We start from the raw sequence: 19,152 nt of genomic DNA on the forward strand, positions 1-19,152 counted from the left end.
CTCCCGTGATATAACGCGGGGTTACACGGTAACCCCGCATCATATGACAGCGGGCCCGGCGTCATAGGGAAGCCGGGACCCGTCGCTAATAGCGCGCAGTGGCGCTGCGCGCTATTAACCCTTTAGCCGCGCGCTCAGAGCCGAGCCACGCGGCTAAAAGTGAAAGTAAAAACTGCCGGTTAACTCAGTGGGCTGTTCGGGATAGCCGCGGCGAAATCGCGGCATCCCGAACAGCTTACAGGACAGCGGGAGGGTCCCTACCTGCCTCCTCGCTTTCCGATCGCCGAATGACTGCTCAGTGCCTGAGAGCCTTGCATGAGCAGTCAAGCGGCAGAATCATCGATCACTGGTTTCCTATGAGAAACCAGTGATCAATGATAAAGACCAGTGTGTGCAGTGTTATAGGTCCCTATGGGATCTATAACAATGCAAAAAAAAGTGAATAAAGATTATTTAACCCCTCCCCTATTAAAAGTTTGCATCACCCCCCTTTTCCCATAAAAAAAGTGTAAATAAAAATAAACAAAAAAATAAATATATGGTATCACCGCGTGCGGAAATGTCTGAATTATAAAAATATATCGTTAATTAAACCACTCGGTCAATGGCGTACACGCAAAAAAATTCCAAAGTCCAAAATAGTGCATTTTTGGTCACTTTTTATATAATTTAAAAATGAATAAAAAGCAATCAATAAGTCCTATCAATGCAAAAATGGTACCTTTAAAAACTTCAGATCACGACGCAAAAAATGAGCCCTCATACTGCCCCATACACAGAAAAATAAAAAAGTTATTGGGGTCAGAAGATGACAATTTTAAACGTATTAATTTTCCTGCATGTAGTTATGATTTTTTCCAGAAGTACGACAAAATCAAACCTATATAAGTAGGGTATAATTTTAATCGTATGGTCCTACAGAATAAAGATAAAGTGTCATTTTTACCGAAAAATGTACTACGTAGAAACGGAAGCCCCCAAAAGTTACAAAACTGCATTTTTTTTTCAATTTTGTCGCACAATGATTTTTTTTTTTTTCGTTTCACCATAGATTTTTGGGCAAAATGACTGACGTCATTACAAAGTAGAATTGGTGGCGCAAAAAATAAGCAATCATATGGATTTTTAGGTGCAAAATTTAAAGTTATGATTTTTTAAAGGCAAGGAGTGAAAATGGAAAAACCCCCGGTCCTTAAGGGGTTAAAGCGGCCGCAGCAGCGTCTGCTTGTTAAGTATTAACAGCACAGCCGCGGCCACTTTAAATCAGTGACCAGCGGCGTCTCCTCCCCGCACTGTCACTTGTTTTCTCCCGCACGATCCACAGGTACTGGTGTGGTGGATAGTGCGGTAGACGCTGATTAAAATCAGCGTCTCCCGCACTATCCACCAGTTCCTGTGGATCGTGCGGAGACAAGTGAGTTTTACTTTTCATTTTCCCTCCCTCATCATTCCCCCTTTCCCTGCTTTTTATAGTTTTGTTTATTTTCCTTACCGATCTGCTCTTCGGCAGGTCAGGTCAGGCGGAGGGTCTTGCGGGGTCAGTGAAGCAGATGAGTTACGTCCTCTGCCTGCTTCTCTGCGCAGCTTCACTGACGCCACTTTTCATTTCCTGTTGTCGCCGCCGAAAGTGACATCCGTGATGCTGCACAGAGAAGCCGGGAGAGGACGTAACTCATCTGCTTCACTGACCCCGCAGCCCACAAGACAGCCGAAGCGCAGACAAGTAAGGAAAGGGGAAGAGTGATCTTCAAACTGCGGACCTCCAGATGTTGCAAAACTACAACTCCCAGCATGCCCGGACAGCAGTTGGCTGGGAGTTGTAGTTTTGCAACATCTGGAGGTCCGCAGGTTGAAGACCACTGAATGCCATAGGAGGAACATGATGGGGGATGAAACGGGGAAATGATAATGGGGGGGGGGATGATGGGGGAGGATGAGACGGTGGGGGGAGGATGAGACAGGGTGGGGGGAGGATGAGACAGGGTGGGGGGAGGATGAGACAGGGTGGGGGGAGGATGAGACAGGGTGGGGGGAGGATGAGGGGGGGGGGAATGATGGGGGGCATGATGTGACAGGGTGGGGGGATGATGAGGGGGGAATGATGGGGGGCATGATGAGACAGGGTGGGGGGAGGATGAGACAGGGTGGGGGGATGATGAGGGGGGAATGATGGGGGGCATGATGAGACAGGGTGGGGGGAGGATGAGACAGGGTGGGGGGATGATGAGGGGGAAATGATGGGGGGCATGATGAGACAGGGTGGGGGGAGGATGAGGGGGGAATGATGGGGGGCATGATGAGACAGGGTGGGGGCATGATGAGGGGGAATGATGGGGGACATGATGAGACAGGGTGGAGGGATGATGAGGGGGAATGATGGGGGACATGAGACTGGGGGGGAAGAGGGGGAATGATGGGGGACATGATACAACGTGGGGACACGATGAGACAGGGTGGGGAGATGATGAGACGGGGGAATGATGGGGGACATGATGAGACAGGGGGAAATGATGGTGGGGGAGGCACTAAATGCTTAATGTCTGTATGGCTAGTGGTGGTCTATGACATGAGGAAATGATGAGACATGGGGGGTGGCGATGAGAGGGGTAAATGTGGTACAGGGACTTAAAAAGGGAAGGAATCGTGGCACTGGAGGGGACGGGACCAAACAGGTGCAGAAGAAAACGAAGTTGGGGGGGATGATGTGGCATTTAGTCCAAGTCATTTATTTTACATTTTATTTTTTTTACTTAAATCTCCTTGTTAAAATGGGGGTGCGTGTTATACGCCAGTGCTTGTTATACGCTGATAAATATGGTATATTGTACCTCTTGAAGTCTTACACATCTGCGCCCCCCCCCCCCCCATATAGCTCTATGGTAGAGCTGTTTGGCTATCTTTGACTCTCCCATAGAGCTATAGGGGCTATATTGAGGTCAGCAAGATACCTCTCAGATAACTCATTCTTTTTAGCAAAAGATAGCATATCTCCTCCTTGAGACAGATTATAAAGTCGAGAGTAAGAAGATTGAAAGGTTTGTGCAGTTGAAGGTGGTGTTGCTTGTATAGTTCCGTCTAGCAGTCTGTATGGAGCATTCTCTGGACTCTTGCCCGCTCCAAACTCTGAAGCCCCCGGCTGTTCTCAGTAGCTGGGGGACGCTGCTAATAGCCAGCACTTGGCTGGCTATTAACCCTTTAGATCTCCGCTGTCAAAGTGGACATGTGAATGCTCTCTGATGGGCTAGTGGTGTGGATCTCCCCCCGCAGCGTGATTGTGGGGGGGGGGGGGGGGTCCACTATAGAGGAAGCCTGAGGGCTTACCTCTGCTTCCCTGGTGTCCGTGGCTCTGTCATTGATAGAGCCTGGCTGGACTAGGCTCTGTCAACAGATTGCAGAGCACACAGATCAATGGAGTTCAATAGAACTCTATTGATCTGTATGAGGAATCTAATGATTCCTCCTAAAAGTGTAAGAGAAAGAAAAGTTTTAATAAAAGTTTAAAAACACACGTAAACATAATAAAAATAAACATATTTAGTATTGCTGCGTGCATAATTGTACGAACTATTAAAATATTAACATTATGTATCTCATACGGTAATTATGATTTTCTATATAATATATAAAAAAAATTATTTGGTTTGGAGAATGTTATTGAAAAATTTAAAGGTATCATTATAGTAGGTAGTTATGGCTATTATAGGGTGAGGAGGAAAAAAAATGAGTGTAAAAGCGAAAATTGGTCCGGACTAGGGTATTGTCATGAGAGATGAGTAGTTTTTTATTAAATTTCTACACCCCTTTATAAAGTACAGCATGCCACAAAAAACAATCTTTGAATGACTTGTATCAGTAAAAGTATTCCAAACTTATTACCACATAAGTAGACACATGTCAGATGTAAAAAAAAATGGGGCTTGGTCATTAAAGTCAAAACAGTCTGAGGCATGAATGGGTTAAAGTAAGAATAGATGGAAACAAGTGCATAAAATTTGCAGTTGGACATAACACCTAGTTAGGTTATTTTTTAAAAGTTACCTTAAAAATAACATCTAGAATCTGGTTGTTTTTGTCCGGCTACAACATTTTCTGGGTTGCGCAATCTTTTGCTAATTTTTCCCAGCTTGCTTTTGCTGGTGGGTGATCTGAGCTACAACAATAGCTTAACATTTAACTAGGATAATGAGGCGAACAGGTGGTCTATAGTCTGAGGTACAGTTAAACCTCTCTGAGACCACCTCTTTCAGAAGACATCTGGCCCTAAGACCTCTTATCCCCTATCCAAAAGATAGGGGATAAGATGTCTGATCGCTGGGGACCGCCGCAATCTCTCATGCAGCACCCCCTATCAGCAGCCTCACGGAGCGAAGATTGCTCCGTGTCTGATGACTCACGATCACGGGGCCGGAGTATCGGGACATCGCGACTCCGCCCCATTGTGGAATCACACCCCCTCCCATAGGCTTGCATTGAGGGGACGGGGCGTGACTTGGTATAAATCTTTTATCCTAAAATGTTTTGTAGCACTTTAAAGATTATATTGCTTTCTACCTTACACATGCCTTAATAAAACCTTTTTCTGTTGTCAGATCACCAGAGCGTCCCACTATAGATTTGCGTGATAGAATGAAAAATAAGCGCCAGGAGGTAGAGTCAGAGCCACAGAAACGTACAGCTGAAGAACAAACTTCTCCTTCCAGGGTATGAAAAAAAAAATGCCAGTAGTTTTCTTAGCTTGTTGTGTGGATAGTGTTAGAAGTATGTTGCTGCTGTGCAAAAGAAATGTCTAAAATTAACTTATTATTATAAATGGTTATAAAAATGATGGAACACAGTGCTGTTCTGGAGATCCCAGGGGGGTTGCACCCTCAGTGATCAAGAGCTTTTCTCCTACACACACAACACAACAGCAGTGACTGCCAGACCAGGACCTGCTCTGTATCTGCTACATGCTAAAGATGTAGGAAAATTATGTGACAGTACATGAGGGAGCAGAGCCCAGCAGTGCATAATAGAAGAGAATGTGGCTGAAGGACTTGTGATAATGATTATTATATTATACAGTCATGGCCGTAATTGTTGGCACCCCTGAAATATTTCAAGAAAATGATTTCTCACAGAAAAGGATTGCAGTAACACATGTTTTGCTATACACATGTTTATTCCCTTTGTGTGTATTGGAACTAAACCAAAAAAGGAGGAAAAAAAGCAAATTGGACATAATGTCACACCAAACTCCAAAAATGGTCTGGACAAAATTATTGGCACCCTTAAACTTAATATTTTGTTGCACACCCTTTGGAAAAAATAACTGAAATCAGTCGCTTCCTATAACAATCAATAAGCTTCTTACACCTCTCAGCCGGAATGTTGGACCACTCATCCTTTGCAAACTGCTCCAGGTCTCTCTTATTGGAAGGGCACCTTTTCCTAACAGCAATTTTAAGATCTCTCCACAGGTGTTCAATGGGATTTAGATCTGGACTCATTGCTGGCCACTTCAGAACTCTCCAGGGCTTTGTTGCCATCCATTTCTGGGTGCTTTTTGACATATGTTTGGGGTCATTGTCCTGCTGGAAGACCCAGGATCTTGGACACAAACCCAGCTTTCTGACACTGGGATGTACAGTGCGACCGAAAATCCGTTGGTAATCCTCAGAAATCATGATGCATATTCAAGGCACCCAGTGCCAGAGGCAGCAAAACAACCCCAAAACATAATTGAACCTCCACCATATTTCACTGTAGGTACAGTGTTCTTTTCTTTGTAGGCCTCATTCCATTTTCGGTAAACAGTAGAATGATGTGCTTTACCAAAATGCTCTATCTTGGTCTCATCTGTCCACAAGACATTATCCCAGAAGGATTTTGGCTTACTTAAGTTCATTTTGGCAAAATGTAGTCTTGCTTTTTTTTGTCTGTCAGCAGTGGGGTCCTCCTGGGTCTCCTGCCATAGCGTTTCATTTCATTTAAATGTTACGGATAGTTCGCACTGATACTGATGCTCCCTGATCCTGCAGGACAGCTTGTATATCTTTGGAACTTGTTTGGGGCTGCTTATCCACCATCTGGACTATCCGGCGTTGAGACCTTTTTATAAATTTTTCTCTTCAGTCCACTCGCAGGGAGATTAGCTACAGTGCCATGGGTTGCAAACTTCTTGATTAATGTTGCGCACTGTGGACAAAGGCAAATCTAGATCTCTGGAGATTTGTTGATATTTTTTCACAATTTTGGTTCTCAAGTCCTCACAGTTCTCGTCTCCTCTTTCTGTTGTCCATGCTTAGTGTGGCACACAAACACACACAATGTAAAGACTAAGTGAACTTCTCTCCTCTTTTTATCTGCTTTCAGGTGTGATTTTTATATTGCCCACGCCTGTTCCTTGCCCCAGGGGAGTTTAAGGAGCATCACATGCATGAAACAATCTTATTTTTCCACAATTTTAAAAGGGTGCCAATAATTTTGTCCAGCCCATTTTTGGAGTTTGGTGTGACATTATGTCCAATTTGCCTTTTTTTCCTCCCTTTTTTTTGGTTTAGTTCCAATACACACAGGAGGAATAAACATGTGTATAGCAAAACATGTGTTACTGCAATGCTTTTCTGTTAGAAATACCTAATTTTCTTGAAAAATTTCAGGAGTGCCAACATTTATGGCCATGACTGTATCATAGGAGTGGACCAAGGGCATCTAGAGTTAAAGATGTCCAGCACAGACTTTTTCTATTCCATCCTGCCCGGGCTGCAAAAAAAGACAAAACAAACTTTCACTTACCTCCATATGTTCCCATGGAGCTCCGCAACAGCTGATCAGTCGGCCGGGCTGTTTACTTTCTACTTCCTTTAGCCCGGTACATCACACGGCGCTTCAGCCTATCACCGGCCGAGGCGGGACATCGCTGCGGCTTATGATAGGTTGAAGCACCGTGTGACGTACCGGGCTAAAGGAAGTAGGAAGCAGACAGCCCGGCCGACCGATCAGCTGTTGTGGAGCTCCGGTAGAACATATGGAGGTAAGTGAAAGTTTGTTTTGTCTTTTTTTTTTTTTTTTGCAGCCTTGGCAGGATGGAATAGAAAAAGTCTGCGCCGGACATCTCCTTTTAAGAAATAAAATTGTGTTCCTTGTATATCAGCTTAACACTTCTTGTTATATTTAAATATCCATATGCAAGTAGAATAGATATAAAAACACAAATGCACTTTGTGTTGTAAGTACTTACAGTGTGAAACGTGTCAGTGTTTTTTTTTTTTTCTCGGGCGCTTCATTGGGGGACACAGGACCACGGTTATATGCTGCTTGCTACTAAGAGGCTGACACTAGGCAAAAAAACAAAAGAAGGCTGGCTCCTCCCGGCAGGATATACCCGCCTCCTGGCTCTGAGCAACTCAGTTTTAGCTTAGTGTCAGAGGAGGCTAGACGCAGGTCTGGTTTCTCTCCAGACCTGGTCTTCTATTCTTTTGTTTTTTTTCTTAGTTTCAGGGTCTAATTAGATCTTCTTCTCTCCCTTTTTTTATTTTATCTAGCATGGGGTGACAGGAGCGTGCAGCCGACTGCTCCCCCACATGCGAGCTAGGGGCAAGGTGCATTGATGGATGGGCCGTCAACCCCCTCCTCGCCAACGGCCAGCACCTGGTGGTGTACCTCTGGTCCGGGTCACCCGTTCGCCCCTGTTTGCCATGTCGGCTTAAGGCAGGTGGCACTAGCTGGTCGAAGACTTCAGTGGTAAGTATAGAGGTGCCCTTTTTCGGTAAGTATACCCCCCCAACCCCCTCTTATCCTTACAGGCAATGCAGGGTCTCTTCCCATTGGGGTTGCTGGGGTTAATGGGCGGGCAAGAGTTAATGGCGGGGGGGGGGGGGTTCTTTCCTGTTACTTCGGGAGTTATCTCTCCCCTGTCTCCCGCAGGCCAGTTACTGCTCCCCTGACCCCCCCAAAATAGAGATGCCTGGGCCTCTTTTTTTTTTTTTTTTTCCCTTTCCCCCCGCTGCGGCAGTGCTCTTATACTATAGTTCTAATGGCCACAGCTTCTCTAGGGGGTCGCATCCTGGCAGGGACTGCGGGCGGCGCGCACCTTCGGTGCACGCTGCTCTTAACTCCCTGCTCCTGCCCGCAATGCGGGCGGCACAGCCACACGCCGTCCCGCTTCAGTGTGGGCAGTTTCTGGTTTTCAGCAGGTCCAGAGCTGCAGGCATGTTACTAATTGAGCCCGCGGCTCTGGCCTGCACGTAGCTCCGCCCCCTGGGCTGAAGGTGCGCGACGCTCTTACCTCCGTACTACATCACAATTTTCCCTTCTCGGGCGGCGCAGGCCCGGCCTGCGCTACCCGGTTTTGGTTTGGGCGGTGTCTGTTTCTACAGGCCCGGAGCTGCGGGCATGTCGCAATCAAGCCCGTGCTCGGGCCTGCACTTAGCTCCGCCCACTTCTCGAAGCACGTGGCTCCATCCCTGGCCCGCCTTCTCTTCCTCGGGCCAGTCTGCTCACAGCACGGTCTCAGTCTTCCTATCGCCTTGACGGGACTTCGCGCACTCGGCGGGGCTCAGTGGCTCCTCCCCTCTTCATCTCACCTCGACGTGGACGTGCCTGTGCTCTTCACGCGCTCCTGCTCTGCTCAGCTGCCCGTCACTTCTCCCTGCTGGCCCACTGCGGTTCCTCCAGCTGTTACCAGGACCCTCTCCGGACACAGGACCCTGGGTGAGCTCGCTCCTTGTCTGTACGGTCTCTGGTTGTCTGGCTTACTAGTGCTTTCCTAATGTCTGACCCCAGTCCCGACTCCTTCCCCCCCCCCCCCCCCTTCCCGGCAGGGTACCGCTGCGCTGGTCACTTGCTATGCATGCGCAAGCTGCAAGGCCAAATTGCCAGGCGGGTCCTCCGAACCCACCTGTTCGCTCTGTGCCTCCTTGCGCTCCAGTGCTGTATTGCCCTCTGCCCAGGGTGGCCCTACAGACGGCGGTCGGTCTGATCCCGCTCCATAATGGGTCTCCTCTCTCTCCCAGTCCATCTCCGATTTGGCCAGGGTTTCCCGGGAGGTTGTGTCCGCTTTGGGGCGGTCCTCCTCGCGCTCTTCCGTTGGGGAGTTCCTCATCTCGCCCTCCCCTTCGGCCTTCTCGCAGCAGCTCGGGGCACCCTTCCTCCACTTCCTCCGTTGAGTCGGACCGTCCGTGGCCTTCCCACCGGAGTTCACGCTCTCACTCCACCTCCTCCAGGCGTCATCGCTGACGGTCGCCTGGGACCGCTCCCGCTCTCCCCGCTCCAGGTCCACCCCTCCCTGCTCCAGAACTCCTCCGGAGCGCTCCCAGTCCCCTGGTGAGCGGGCGGACTCTGATTCGGTTCCTCCCTCTGACTCGGAAGTGTCTTCCCGCATGTCAGACATGGTGGAGGGTCTGGTGTCGGCTGTCAGGGACACCTTCCACTTGCAGGACCCGGAAACTTCTGGGGCTGCCCCAGAAGACTCCTTCCGCCGTACTCGGCGGACTCCCAAAGTATTCAGCCCCCACGCTGAATTTGATGAGCTGGAAGCGGCCTGGAAACGTCCGGACAAGCGATTCCATGGGATCAAGAAGCTCCGGACTTTTTCCCTTCCCGCAGGAGCTAGTTTACCAAGTGGTCCTCTCCTCCTACGGTGGACCCCTCCTGTGTCTTGACTATCCAAGTTGACTACTCTGCCGCTGGCTGACGAGGCTTCCGTCGAGGACCCGTCAGACAAAGCATTGAGAATCTAGCGAAATTCGCCTTTGAGGCGGCTGGCTAGGCTCTGTCCCCGGCTTTTGCCTCCACCTGGGTGTCCAAAGCCCTGTCTCTGGGCTGATCAGCTACGTCACAGGATCGTGGCGGGCGCCTCCCCCAGTGATCTGGTGGCACTGGCGCAACAAATCATCCCATGCAGGTGACTACCTCTGCTGGGCTTCTTTGGAGTCGGCCCACTGTGCGGCCTTCTCCTCGGGCAACTTGGTGGCCCTCAGGCGCTACGTATGGCTTAAGGCTTGGAATGCCGATGCGGCCTCTAAGCGCTCCCTCACTGAACTTCCGTTTCAGGGATCTCGATTGTTCGGCAAGCGCCTTGACGAGAATTTCGGAGGCCACAGGGGGCAAGAGTTCTCTCTTGCCTCAAATTCGGCTGTGCCTTTCAGATCTCCGGCGGCGGACTTCTTCCTTTCGCCCCTTCCATTTCTCGGGCCGCACAGATCGGCCCCAGGCCCCTCAGGAGAAGAGGGTTCCGTCCTTCAAGGTTCGACCCTCCTGGAAGTCGGGCCCTCGTTCCAACCGCCCCTCAGCCAAGTTGGGGAACCACAAGCCCCCCCAGCATGAGGGTGGGCCCCATCTAAGCCTTTCTCTCGGGTGGGGGGGTCGCCTGTCCCTCTTTTCAGACGTTTGGAGGGCGCATGTCCAGGATTCTTGGTTCCGGGAGGTAGTTTCACAGGGTTATCGCATAGAGTTCACTTCTATGCCCCGGGATCGTTTTTTCCGGTCCTGTCCTCCTTGGTCTCCGGTTCTGGCTGCGGCCTTCCGGGTGGCCCTCCGCACTCTACTTTCCCAGGGCTTGATTGTACCGGTTCCTTCTCAAGACCGCTTCTCGGGGTTCTACCCTAACCTTTTCGTGGTCCCCAAGAAGGACGGCTCGGTTCAACCGATCCTTGACCGAAAGCTCCTGAACAGACACGTTCGACTCCGGCACTTTCGGATGGAGTCTCTGAGGTCCGTTGTCGCCTCCATGGATCAGGGGAGTTCCTCTCCGCTGTGGACATCCGGGATGCTTACTTACACATCCCTATCTTTCCGGACCACCAACGCTTCCTCAGGTTCGCTGTCCCTGAGGGTCATTTCCAATTTGCCGGGCATCTCTGTTCTTCCATACTTGGACGACCTGCTCATCAAGGCGCCCTCTCTGGAGCAGAATCGGGCCAGCCTCAGCATCACTCTTCAGCATCAGTTTCGGTTGGGTCATCAACCATGTGAAGTCCAACCTGTCACCGTCCCAGTCCCTTGTTTTTCTGGGACTTCAATTCGGAGGACAAACTCAGAGAGCTCCTGTCAGGGGTCTGATCCCTTCGGACACCTGGCCCATTTCCCATCCACACCTGCATGTCCGTTTTGGGGAAGATGGTGGCCGCCATGGAGGCGGTTCCCTTCGCTCAATTCCGCTGCCGGCCTCTCCAATGGGCCATCCTGTCCCAGTGGGACAAGTTGTCACTCCCTTGTCTCTCCACCGCAGGATCCGCACCTCTCCCTCCTTTGGTGGCTCCGGTCCCCCTTCCCCGAGGGGTCGTTCCTTCCTGCCCCTCCGTTGGCATGGCCTGACCACGGACAAGAGCCTCCTCGGCTGGGGTGGGGTCTTCCGGGACCGGACGGTCCAGGGTCGTTGGACTGCGTCGGAGTCCAAACTCTCCATCAATGTTCTGGAGCTTCGGGCGATCCTCCTGTGCCTTCGCCACTTGAGACACCTTCTCCGGGGCCTCCCAGTCCGGGTGCAGATGGACAACGCCACGGCCGTGGCGTACATCAATCGCCAGGGGATCACCCACAGCACGACGGCCATGAGGGAGAACTTCTGGTTCCGGCCCTGTCGGCAGTGCATATCCTCTGAATCGAAAAATGGGAGGCAGACTTCCTAAGTCGCGCCACCTCGGATCCGGGCGAATGGTCTCTCCACCCGGAAGTCTTCGATCAGATCTGCCGTCGGTGGGGAACGCCGGACGTGAACCTGTTCGCGTCACATCGGAACAGAAAAGTCCCTCTCTTCGTGTCCAGGTCTCGGGATCCCCTGGCACTCGCAGTGGACGCCCTTGTGGTCCCCTGGTCGTCTTTCGCCCTTCCCTACCTCTTTCCCCCCCCCCCCTCCTCCGCTTCTCCGCCGGGTCATCCGGAAGCTCAAGGCGGAGGGGGTCTCGGCTATTCTAGTGGCTCCGGGTTGGTCCTGTCGCGTGTGGTATGCAGACGTGGTCAGTCTCGTGGCATACACTCCCTTTCGTCTTCCAGACCATCCCGACCTTCTCTCCCAAGGGCCCCTCTGCCACCCCAATTGACTTCCGCTGCGTTTGACGGCATGGCGGTTGAAACCGCGGATTTGAGGGCTCAGTTTTTCTCCCGCATTATCCAGACTATGCTCCGTGCCCGCAAGCCTTCTTCCGCCAGGATTTACCACTGCACCTGGCGGGCATATTCCCGCTGGTGTGAGCTCCGTTCCCTTTCTCCCACCTCCTTCTCTCTGCCGAATCTCCTGTCCTTCTTACAGTCTTGACTGGAGATGCACCTTGCCCTCAGTTCCCTTAAGGGGCAGGTTTCGGCCCTGTCGGTCCTTTTCCAGCACCCTCTGGCAACTGACCTTCATATTTGCACCTTTTTGCAAGGTGTGGCCCACGAGGCCCCTCCTCTTCGGTCCACGCGCCTTGGGACCTTAACCTTGTTTTGGATGCCCTTCAGGGTGCTCCGTTTTGAGCCTCTGGCTCAGGTTTCTCTGTTTCCTCTCTTGGAAGGTGGCCTTTCTGGTCGCGGTCACATCCCTTCGCCGTGTCTCGGAATTAGCCGCCCTCTCCTGCCGTCCTCCCTTTCTGATGATTCACCAGGACAAGGTGGTTCTTCGGCCGGTGCCCTCTTTCCAGCCCAAGGTGGTGTCGCCCTTCCACCTGAACGAGGACATAATGTTTCCCTCCTTCTGCCCGTCCCCCTCCCATCCGAGAGAGCGCCTGCTTCATAAGCTGGACTTGGTCCGGGTGGTGCAGACCTATTTGTCGGTCACCTCCTCCTTTCGGCAAAGTAACTCCCTGTTTGTGCTCTCCGAGGTGAGGCGCCAGGGTCTCCCGGCCTCAAAGTCCACGATCTCCCGGTGGATTCGATCCGCCATTTCGGAGGATTCGATCCGCCATTTCGGAGGCATACCGCTGTAAGCGTCAGGTGCCTCCCTTCCGTGTGATGGCTCACTCCACCCGTGCGGTGGGGGCCTCCTGGGCAGTCTGTCATGGGGCCTCAGACCTGCAGGTTTGCCAGGCTGCGACTTGGTCATCCCTGCATACCTTTACCAAGTTTTACAGTGTGCATACTTTTGCATCCTCCGACGCAGGCTTGGGCCTCAAGGTTTTACAGGCGGCGGTTCGTGATTCCGCCTGAGTCGTCTTCTGTCGGGGTTGGTCTGCCCTCCCCAGGGACTGCTTTAGGACGTCCCATGGTCCTGTGTCCCCCCAATGAAGCGCTCGAGAAAAGTCGAATTTTGGACTTAACGTAAATTCTCTTTCTCGGAGCTTCTATTCGGGGACACAGCACCCACCCATTGTTTTGTTGCGGCTAGCTGTTTTTCCGCCTTTCCGGGGCGGGGTAGTTCTCCCTTTTTTTGGTCCGTTGTTCGTTTTTCTGGGTGTTGTGTTCAACTGTTCTTTCTGGGTTTTCTCTCCTTCTGCTTTGGTACTAAAACGGAGTTGCTCAGACCCAGGAGGCGGGTATATCCTGCCAGGCGGAGCCAGCCTTCTTTTGTTTTGTTTTTTGCCTAGTGTCAGCCTCCTAGTGGCAAGCAGCATATACCCGTGGTCTGTGTCCCCCAATAGAAGCTCCGAGAGAGAGAATTTATGGCAAGTCCAAAATTCTATTTTTTGTTCCTGTTCTACATGCATATGGATGTTTTAATAAAGCAAGAAGGGTTTTTCTACATCTTGATGCCGGACATTCCTTTGTTTCTTGGATACTCCTGCTGTGAATCTGTAGGTGATGTTGGTGAGTCCACTGTACAGGTGTACTACTTTGGTTTTAGGTGAGCTGTAACTTCAAATTTTTCATGTAGAAGAGTGCACCAAGGGACTGGGAACACCTAGTGCACCAAAGCACATCATTTACATATTTGGATTTTCAGTATAACTTGGGAATGAATCCACATCGAGCACATGATGACCCTTTAGCAGCAGGTAAATGCAGATCATGCTGGTGACAGATTCCCTTTTAAATCTTGGAATAACCCCTTTAAAACTAGTTATGTAGTAGGTGTACTGATTTGGGTAGGGGCATTTTGCTGTGTCATGAGCACTGACATAAAAAAAAAATGTTCTTGCTATTTGCACACTCGGATTCTAAATGTGAAGTTTCTCTGTTCTTGGCAGTGTTTGTCTTGTATATCGGTTTCTGTTAAGTGCAATTGATCTACCAATTCTTATGGTAGAGCATTTTCATTATAGAAAGAGTCCTCCAGGGGAAGACACAGAGAAAAGGAAGATATTAAAATTACTAAGGAAAGAACTCCAGAAAGTGACGAAGAAGGTCCTGAATGGGAAACTGCCAGAGATGGTGAGAAGGACACAGTCATTTAGACTAGATTTCTGTATCTATGAATGTCTTTACCCTAGTGTCTTCCTTGCTGAATTGTATTAGTAGTTAGATTTTATTTATTTTTTTTACTGATTTTGCAAATTGTTTATTTTATTTTGATGCAGTTGACCAATGTGGAAAAATGAGTGAGTACACGCCTAAGGCTAGTGGAAAAGTGCCTCTCTCCTTAGGTACTAATTTAAACTAGTGTTGTGAACATCCTTGTTAGCATTATAGCACAATTTAACAGGGCTGTTGAGTCAGTCAGTAGAAAAGTAAACATTTTAACAATCTTCAATTAAAAAAATCAAATTGTTAAATAAATTAATTCAATGCATAGTTTTAATTACTTTTAGAGACTGTGAAAATCCCATTTTAGTACAGTGAATGTTATTACTAGTTATGGTACATCAGCCATTCATGAAGTCCATGCTGGGGATGGAGTTATATTCTTTTAAAAAATGGTCTGCATTAGCACTTTGTCCTACTGACTCCACAGCCCTGATTATACAGGTTAAACAACATAAATAATATACATTGTACATTGGAGTACAAGGAGCTGCTTCTGATAAAAAAAAAAAAAGAAAAAATGTTTGTATGTGTGCAGTGTCCATGGTAGATATTCATGCCTTTTCTTAAAGGGGTATTCCAGGCAAAACCTTTTTTATTTTTTATATATATCAACTGGCTCCGGAAAGTTAAACAGATTTCTAAATGACTTCTATTAAAAAATCTTAATCCTTCCAATAGTTATTAGCTTCTGAAGTTTTCTGTCTAACTGCTCAATGATGATGTCACGTCCCGGGAGTTGTGCATGATGGGAGAATATCCCCATAAGAACTGCACAGCTCCCGGGACGTGAGTCATCAGAGAGCAGTTAGACAGAAAACAACAACTCAACTTCAGAAGCTAATAACTATTGGAAGAATTAAGATTTTTTTATAGAAGTAATTTACAAATCTGTTTAACTTTCCGGAGCCAGTTGATATATAAAAAAAAAAAAGGACTGGAATACCCCTTTAAGAGGAAAGGGAAAGACGTCATCCTCTTGGTCACTTATTTCCCTGCTGCTGCTATACATAGTTACATAGTTACATAGTTAGTACGGTCGAAAAAAGACATATGTCCAATTACAGATACTTTTCAATGTCATGTGACAGGATTTTTTTTTTCTTTAAAGGAAAAACCTTTTTTATTTTTATTTTTTTTATAGGAGAGAGAGCTTTATATATAAATATGTAATTTTTTATTTTTATTAGGGAAGAAGTCTCGTGTATCATTTTTTTTTTAAAGATTTTTTTTGGTCCCCACAGGGGTGTGGCTGGCTGCCCTAGAGAAGCCCCATGGCTGGCTGCAGTAGAGAAGCGATGATCAGCCATCCTTTTAGCTGATTGGGATACCGCAATTTCACTGTGGTTATCCCAATCGGCATCCCTGAGCTAACTGGCAGTCAACTTCAGGACTTTTAGATGCCGCAATCAACTTTGATTGCGGCATCTAAAAGGTTAATGCGGGTCCCATTCCATTCTCTTCCTCTCTCCTTTACTTTTACTTTTCTGGGCTAGTAGGCGCTGCTTCTCCCCACCTTTTGTCTGTGGGCATGTTTTGTTTTCCCTCCTGCCGCCCCTATTGCTGGTCCCCTTGCACTCTTCCGCTGGCCAACGACTCCTTTCTAAAACACTCTATGGACAGGCTCTCTGGGATCAGTGTTTGATGCTATTCACTGCTCTTCTCCCATGGGTCTCCAAGACCGTTTTCGCCTGGTCGAAGCAACGGAAAGAAGACATTTTATTCTGGTGCTCCAGCTAAACACCTCAGGGTTTTTGCCCTTTTGGTTTGCTTTACAGGTCTCCACCAGCAGTTCGCAGCAGCCAAAGTTACAGCTACTCGCTTCTCTTGTCAGGCTTGGGGAGTGGGGTGTGGTTTTAGCCTCCACGTGGCCGCTGACCATTCTTCCTTTCACCGGCTACAATAGCCAGCATGGCCACCCTAGATGCCTATTGGAGGAGAGGGAGGAGGCACCTGGAAAATGGCCCTTCTAATGATGTGCTAACATGTCAAAGGCAAGCGGGAGAGAAGGGGGCAGGAGTCCCTCCAGATTGCCTGACAGATGGGGAGTGGGCGGAGCTAATGTCAGGAGAGTAGGCCGCTGCCTAAATTAATATCTCCCCGCCACTCTGGCCGTCCTGCCTGCTTTTTTGGCGCCTCATATGTATAATAACAAAAAGGCTTATATATCTTTGTGCTGCACAGGACTGCATAGATCAAAGAAAACGAGTGCCCAGAATCTTGCTTGTCCGCCCTATACAGCCATGTGCTTATTTATACAGTTTCCCTGCTGAAAGGCGCGCTTTAACGTGTTATGCCACCTAGGCAGTGATTATTACCAGGTGGCACGCCAGCCAGCGCTCCTGTTCGGCTCACACGTGTGACGCCTGCAGTGCCTTTCAGCTGCGCTGCAACATTTTTACTTTTGTTTTCGGCCGTATGCCTGCAGCGCAGCTGAATGGCACTACAGGCGGTGCATGTGTGAGCCGAACAGGAGCGCTGGCTGGCGTGCCACCTGGTAATAACAATCACTGCCTAGGTGGCATAAAATGGTTAAAGCGCGCCTTTCAGCAGGGAAACTGTATAAGCACATGGCTTTATAGGGCTGACAAGCAAGATTCTGGGCACACTTTTTTGTTTTCTTTAATCCCTGTGATCCTGTGCAGCACAAAGCTATATAAGCCTTTTTGTTATTATACATATGAGGCTCCAAAACTATGGGGAGAGGAAGGGGGGTGTTCCAGCTAAGCAAGAGCCCAGGTAAGTCAAGCCAAAGACTATGTAAACTGGGTAGGCTGATGCAGGTAAGCCAGTATTTCCCAACCAGGGTGCCTCCAGCTGTTGCAAAATTACAACTTCCAGCATGCATGCCTTTGGCTGTCCGGGCATGCTGGGAGTTGTAGTTTTGAAACCGCTGGAGGCACCATGGTTGGGAAATACAGAAGTAAGCAGTAATAAAGAGAACATGGGCTGGAATTATCTAGGCTCTTGCCAGGCTGGGAACTGTCAGGATTATCGGCAAGGTAATTGCCGATACCGATAATGTCCAAAATCGTGAATATCGGCCAAACCGATAATCGGTTGATCCCTAGTAAAAAGCAATCCCCAAACCAGCCCCCAAGTGTTAGCTAATTAGTATTTTTGGGTTTAGCTGTTCATTTTGTGGTAAGGTGAAAGGTGTCATTACAAAGTCCAATTGGCCCTGCTAAAAATAAGCCCCATATGGCTCTGTGGATGGGGAAAAAATAGATTTATTGCTCTTGGAAGAAAAGGAGGAAAAAAGGCCAGGTTGTCAATCACTAGGAGGAATGAGGGCATGGCGAGTGTGACTGGAAGCTGCTGTGCCTCCTCCTCTTTGACTTTATACCAGTCAATTTTTTTTCTATTTTTGGGATCACAGAGAACAGTGTTGACCTAAGTGTTGTGTGTACTAATTCTGGCTTTTAAGCAATAAAGATAAGCGTTCCTGTCTTTGTTCACTTGTGATGAGACAACCCCCTTTTACCATGTATGTCTGTCTTTCCATTAATTAACAATGGATATTGTTCTTAAAAGTAAATTTAATTCTTTAATAAAGTATTGTGTGCCAATTCTTTTCATCTCATTTATAGATTCAGAAAATGATGTTAATTATGACTATGACCACGAATTGTCTTTGGAAATGAAGCGTCAGAAGATACAACGTGAATTAATGAAACTGGAGCAGGAAAATATGGAAAAACGGGAAGAAATTGTAATAAAAAAAGAGGTAAGAGCAAGGTGGATTCTCGGTATTGTGTTCACACCTATAAAATTACCGGATCACTGACAAGGTCCCCATGCAAGTGAATGGGGGCTATCGGGACCCGGCAGTAGCCATTTGCATCCAACCCGTTTCAGGGTCCGATTGGCTAAAGAAGAAAAAAAGCAAAAAAATAAAAATAAAAAAGATTGGACCCTCAATGGGTTACATTTACTGTCTGTATTTCCTAAGCATCTTCCCAAAGTAAGGGGTTTTCTGATCTATGTTCATATGCCCTAAAAGGGAAAGTGTCTTTGACTCAGGGCTCTGAGTATCTCCCATATTGGAGGATTCAAGCCTACTTTGTATTACATGGCCGGCCATTATCCAAATCCAGCATAAGGATCTGAATGATCGCTGTCTGAAAATGAACGGGGCTGAGACTCCCACATGGAATTCCTAAAAAGCGCACATGGAAAAGTCTGGATTGGCATCTGTGACAGCGCGTCCATAATTCAATTTTATCATTGCGGATTGTTTTCTGCTGCCTACCCAAGTGACAAAATATGGATAATCTCTCAAACTACAGATCATTTTTTGAATGGATAGTTTATAAATTATATGAATTGACCCGATCTCAGTAATGTGTGAATGTAACCTGGCACAAAAAGGATTTTATGTAAAGTTTTATTTTTATCTGCCACAAGACAACATAACTATTACTTTACTTTGAGAGAGATTAGGAAGCCCATGGCTGTTATAAATTTTTTTTTATTTTTAAGGATTCAGACCTATTTAGACCATTCCTTACAGCTGCATTATTTGTATTTCTTGTACTCTCCCCTCCTTTGCAGCTCAGTCATTTGTATTTGTTTTTCTCTTATCTGTACAGACCAATAGGCTGCCAGCCATGATCTGAATGCCTGTCCCTCTAGGTATATGTGTTCACTGAGACGACAGAGGAACAGACTTTTATCAATTATATCTACTATATCCTTCCCCTACAAATTTTATCTAACCCTGTTTGTTCAGCATTTTGCAGCCATTTGTGTCTTAATAATTATAGTGAACACTCTACAGTGCTGCTAAATGAACAA

The 19,152-nt window shown here is 48.1% G+C and overlaps 1 protein-coding gene across 7 annotated transcripts in view; it reads left to right on the forward strand.

The window, feature by feature from the left end:
• ZC3H13 (zinc finger CCCH-type containing 13) overlaps positions 1-19,152 on the forward strand; it is a 104,784-nt gene that overhangs the window by 15,508 nt on the left and 70,124 nt on the right. For 4 of the 7 annotated variants that reach the window (XM_056555399.1, XM_056555398.1, XM_056555400.1 and 1 more), the window contains 4 exons: positions 4,590-4,701; positions 14,157-14,265; positions 14,412-14,477; positions 17,946-18,082. In XM_056555399.1, coding sequence (XP_056411374.1) covers positions 4,590-4,701; positions 14,157-14,265; positions 14,412-14,477; positions 17,946-18,082 — 424 coding nt within the window. The remainder of the gene's footprint in view (positions 1-4,589; positions 4,702-14,156; positions 14,266-14,411; positions 14,478-17,945; positions 18,083-19,152) is intronic. The other 3 variants (XM_056555401.1, XM_056555402.1, XM_056555404.1) reach the window with 1 other exon arrangement.

The sequence above is a fragment of the Hyla sarda genome, chromosome 2 (genome assembly GCF_029499605.1).
Source record: "Hyla sarda isolate aHylSar1 chromosome 2, aHylSar1.hap1, whole genome shotgun sequence".
Classification (NCBI taxonomy): Eukaryota; Metazoa; Chordata; class Amphibia; order Anura; family Hylidae; genus Hyla; species Hyla sarda.